Below are 5,186 nucleotides of genomic sequence, written 5' to 3' on the forward strand. Positions count from 1 at the left end.
CAATTTTTCTGAAATTCCACACAGACACGGTTGCTTCTTTAACATAGTCAAATGATGCATTTCTCATATGGATACTGTATATATACTATACCAATCCTTTCACCAAAAAATTTCTCATACTTAAAAAATTTATGTAAAGAAAAAATCAGAAATTTTCTGTTTCCTAGTACCTTATACTAAGTCCTTGGATTTTCTTAATGGACTAATTATTTTGTGTACCGGCTATGACCAAACCCAAAAAACTTCTTTCAAACTTTCTGAAACCTTTCTTCTCAAGCTCCAATAAAGGTAAGCAATAATTCTTGTGAGTACTCTTCTTCAATAATGTATCTCTTTTTTTTTTTATTTTTTTGTGCTTATTTTTGGCTTTTATTGACCAATAATAAAGGACAAAATGAAGAGGACTTGGAGAAAATTGCAGCACAAGAACAGAAGCAATTCCCTTTTGAAGTACTAGTTTCTGCTACCAAAGATTTCCACCCAGATAACAAGCTTGGTGAAGGTGGATTTGGCCCTGTTTTCAAGGTAAAACAAAAAAATTCACCAAAATTGAGTCTTTTTCTGCACTGAGTATGAAAAAAATTGATTTTTTCTTTTTTGAATTGGGTATGCAAAAAGTTGAGTCCTTTTTTTCTATAATTTTTTTTTCGAAAAAATTGAATCTTTTAAACCTTGGTGAATTGGGTATGAAAAAATTGAATCTCTTAAATTTTGGTGAATGGGGTATGAAAAAATTCAGTCTTTTAAATTTTGGTGAACTGGGTATGAAAAAAAATTGAGTCTTTTTTTTTTTTTTTGAATTTGAATTGGGATATGAGCAAAAAGTCAAGAATCTTGAAAATTTGATTTCTTTTTTCATAGGGGATATTGAAAGATGGGAGGGAAGTAGCTGTGAAGAAGCTTTCACATAGCTCAAGGCAGGGGACAAAGCAATTCAAGAATGAAGCTAAATTGTTGGCTCGTGTACAACATAGAAATGTGGTGAATTTGTTAGGTTACTGTGCCCATGGGGTAGAGAAGCTGCTTGTCTATGAGTATGTAGCTAATGAGAGCCTTGACAAGATCCTCTTCAGTAAGTTTTATTAGTAATATCTTTATCTTCTTTGATCTACTAGTTTTTGGATGTACTCTTAAAATGAAATATAAAGAACTTTAGTACTTCTCATTTTTATTTTGTATAATGTCGGTATGAGATGAATTTAAATGGGGAAGTGAGGATTCATATAGCTTACCCCAACTTGTTTGGGACTGAAGCGTAGTCGTTGTGGTTGTTTTGTAATGAAATAAGCTAAGAGAAAGGACGACCTTCACTACAAAATGATTAAAACAAGTGAAAGTGCAGAAGGATTCCTTTGCCAGTCTTTTGAGGACTGAGTTTATTAATCAGCACATTTAAGATCTGAGAGTTTTTGTGGTACTGGGAATATACTAAGATTTCTAGTTTCAAATAAGCCATGTCTTTTGGATAAGCATTTTCACTTTGCAATTGGGTCCAGAAATTTGTTCTTTGAATTATGTTCTCCAAAATCTAGTTCAATGATCTCTGTGTCAGTCTGTGAAACCACTAGAGGTATCTTATATTGTTCTGTATTCCTGTGTTTTAGTTGTGTAATGGACTCTAATTTCAAATGTACATTGAACTCCTGTGATGGGGCCGTAATGCTTAAACCTTAAATATCTCTCGACATCCAGCAACAAACTTGTGGCTTTACTTTGTCTTCTTTCTTTCTTTTTGGTAACTTTGGTGTTTGGGCCAGCATGTGTGCACATCAACTACTTTATGGGATACTTGCATGCTCCTACCTGTACATGTATCATGTAACTCTAATCAGCAAGGCTGCTTAGCAGATGGAAAGAAATCACTTAGCTTTTTTGTTTTGCCTTTGCTAGACTCGTACCTAGTCATTGTGTTCATTCCAGTTTCATCAACCTTAGGCCACCGATGGATGAAACTTGTGCCTGTTCCATTTTTGATGTTTTGTTATTGAAACTCCTCTTACTTCTCAAGAATTCAGGTAACCCCTGAAGCCTCATTTGGCAACATTAGAGGACCTTAACTTCCTTCTTTAACTTATCGTGAGAAGCAATTTGAAATGCTAAGCCCGAATTTAATATAATTCTGCTGGCAAGCAATTTCTCGCAGTGGTCTTAGCAACACTAGACTCTTTACTTTTGAATCTTTTTAATCTTAGTTTTGAGTAGAAGCAAGATGTGTAGTACTGTTTTGAAGCTATTACTGACTCTAATATTCCTGTATTAGAATCTGCTAATAGAGATGTACTCAACTGGAAGCAAAGGCATGACATAATTATTGGCATTGCTAGAGGGTTGCTATACCTTCATGAAGGTTCACATAATTGCATCATCCACCGCGACATCAAAGCTAGCAACATCCTACTTGATGACAAATGGGTGCCCAAGATTGCTGATTTTGGAATGGCCCGACTATACCCGGAAGATCAAACACATGTTAACACCCGTGTAGCTGGTACTAAGTATGATTCCATTGAACCTCTATGTTGAATATTTGGTTGAACAATTTTTTGAAATTTTTTTTCCTCACTCTATATTCCTGACGACTCTCTTTGATAATTTAAATTGGAAGCAGTGGCTATATGGCACCGGAGTATGTTATGTATGGACATCTATCGGTGAAGGCTGATGTATTCAGTTTTGGAGTTGTGGTTCTGGAGCTCATAAGTGGTCAGAAAAATTCAAACTTTAACAGAGATCCTGATTCTCGGAGCCTTCTTGAATGGGTAAGAACTTGTTTTGTCCTGTCTGGTTACATTGTCTTGATATTCCTTGTATACCTGGACTAGTAATTTTCCTATTTATATAGATGAATTTGGGGAACTACAGCTTTTACACGATAGTCACATAGATCATGTTGAGTGTAAAAAGGAGTGACCTCGGAATCAATTTTCTGAATAAAGAAGAAAGCAATACACTATTAAATTCAGAACTGTTTTAAATCATTTCCTCAGGAATAAGCAAGTCTTTTGAGTCTAAGAAAAAACAGTCAAGGAAAACCCAAATAGATGAGACTCCATGTAATAATGAGACAATGACACCAATTTGGTGCTATATAGAAAATTCTAATCTTATGATTCTTCGATGAAATATTTCTTCTTACTTTTCATTTGCCGAAAAGTCTACTAATTAAGCTGGAATACTGATTAGCAGGGCATCTTTCCATGTTGAGGATTGAACAGTTTGATCACAGTAGCATAAGTCAACTTTGGTAGCATAAATTTTAACAGGGATTTAGAAGTAACAGAAGTCGAGATTCAGTGAATCATTCTACAATAATACTTCAAAGACATTTTTTCAGTACTTGGATGTGGAATAAGTTGCCATTTTGCACGTCCTGTTAGACTGAGCCATCTTAGGACTAGGTGCAGAATGACAGGACTTACCAGTTTACTCGACTCAAATGAGCCTAATGAAGTACTTTGGTCCATGCTCTATACGCTGATCAACTGTGTGTGGAACTAGCACGGAATTTATTAACTACATTAGAAGTAAGATGAAATTACTTTTGTCTGTGCTGGGGAAAGAGGGGGGGGGGGGGGGCACAAAGGACAAGAAGATACATATAACCTGTGGAGATCCTCTTAAAAATGGTTTGTGGCCTTTTGGATGAAACCACGCGGGTTTGAATCAAAATGGATATTATCACACCATGTTAAGAGTGTCTTTTCGCTAGCTTAGCCTGTCAAAAGATACTATGTCGGATTGACTATGGAGATGGAGTGATGGCTTGGAAACAGGATTTGTTATTTAGCCCATTGGAGACACATAAGAAGAAAGCCTGTCAGTCTTGTGGTGCGTATTGGTGGCGATAAAAATTTTACTTGGACAATGTGGGTGGCACATAACCGATCTCTAAATAAGCCTCAATTTGGTGGTGTGCTGGCTCATCAGTCTTAATAGTGGACATGTGGTACTAGGTTCAAGAGGACCATCAATCGTGCATGATGGACCAAATTTGAAGGTAAGAACAAAGTCCCACTTTGGTAAATGGAGGAAAAGAAAAGTTACATATGATGAGTAGGGACTCTTGAATGATATGACGCCTTTCGGGAAAAATCATGTGGTTTGGTTCTAAGCAGTTAATGTCACACCATGTTAAAAAGTGTATCCGAGTCTGCTACCAGTTTGCAAGATGGTGCTCGTGACTAAGCCTTATAATTGTATTAACCTTGACTTACCAAAAACCAAAAAGAAAATAGTACTAATCATATGTTTACATGGTAATTCTCATCAGCCACATTTTACCTCTAATCGACCAAACACCATTAGTCTTTCGAATCTTGACAGATACTTGTTGTTGCTGCAGGCATACAAACTTTACAAGAAGGCTAGGAGCTGGGAAATTATGGACCCTGCACTGGCACAATCAGCTATCCCAGATGAGATCGCAATGTACATACAGATTGGCTTATTATGCACTCAAGCTGATCCACAACTACGCCCAACCATGCAACAGCTAGTGGTGATGCTATCAAAGAAACCCGGATCTCTTGATAAAGAGCCAACAAGACCTGGATATCCCGGTTCAAGAATTAGATCTCGCAGACCAGCTGGTACGTCTCATACAACTGGAACCTCCGGTGCATCCAATCCGTCTACATTCAGCTCCACATCTAGTAGCAACACTGTTAGTGCAACTGCGAGTACGTCCATAACTACAAGACAAAGATTGGACCCTCATGGGAAACGTCCTATGAGAGATTAACCGCATTCTTGTTTTAGATTTTGCTCATTCTTTTGTGTATACATTCAATTTTGTAGCATATAAATTGCTTACAGATAGAGATTAATGTGTAGGATTACCCACTGATAGTTCACATGTAAATAACAGTAGTGTCAAAATCAGCTTACATGCATTTCGACTATTTTATCTGTCAGGTACCTGCTACTTTCCACTATACATATACTGAGTAACTCTTCCCTTTTAAGGCTTAGGTGGATGGGAAAAAACCGCTTAACATTTTTTTTCCTGCTAAAATTTGAATGTTGCACCCACTTCATTGAATTAATGCAAAAGACTTGTTTTAATATGTATATTTTTGGTATATAATACACATATAAAAAAAAAGAAAATATTTATTCGGCTTTGTGAGCGTCTAAAGGTATAAATTTCTCGAATAACATAGGTTTTAAATAGGCCTAGTGGTCCT

At 36.4% G+C, this 5,186-nt stretch overlaps 1 protein-coding gene across 1 annotated transcript; it reads left to right on the forward strand.

Annotated features, from left to right (window-relative positions):
• Positions 1-75: 75 nt before the first annotated feature.
• Positions 76-4,986, forward strand: LOC109238559 (putative receptor-like protein kinase At4g00960). The gene is made up of 6 exons (XM_019405040.1): positions 76-288; positions 389-525; positions 862-1,072; positions 2,261-2,495; positions 2,609-2,759; positions 4,343-4,986. Exons 1-6 carry the CDS (start codon positions 225-227, stop codon positions 4,739-4,741), a joined length of 1,197 nt encoding a protein of 398 aa, XP_019260585.1. The 5' UTR covers positions 76-224; the 3' UTR covers positions 4,742-4,986.
• Positions 4,987-5,186: the final 200 nt, after the last annotated feature.

This window comes from Nicotiana attenuata, unplaced genomic scaffold, assembly GCF_001879085.1.
Source record: "Nicotiana attenuata strain UT unplaced genomic scaffold, NIATTr2, whole genome shotgun sequence".
Taxonomy (NCBI): Eukaryota; Viridiplantae; Streptophyta; class Magnoliopsida; order Solanales; family Solanaceae; genus Nicotiana; species Nicotiana attenuata.

Excerpts from the sequence above, each read along its gene's own strand:
- LOC109238559 (XM_019405040.1), top strand. The coding sequence starts at position 225 with ATGACCAAACCCAAAAAACTTCTTTCAAACTTTCTGAAACCTTTCTTC. Across the intron at positions 289-388 it reads CTTCTCAAGCTCCAATAAAG|GACAAAATGAAGAGGACTTG; the intron begins GTAAGCAATAAT and ends CCAATAATAAAG. Across the intron at positions 1,073-2,260 it reads CCTTGACAAGATCCTCTTCA|AATCTGCTAATAGAGATGTA; the intron begins GTAAGTTTTATT and ends TTCCTGTATTAG.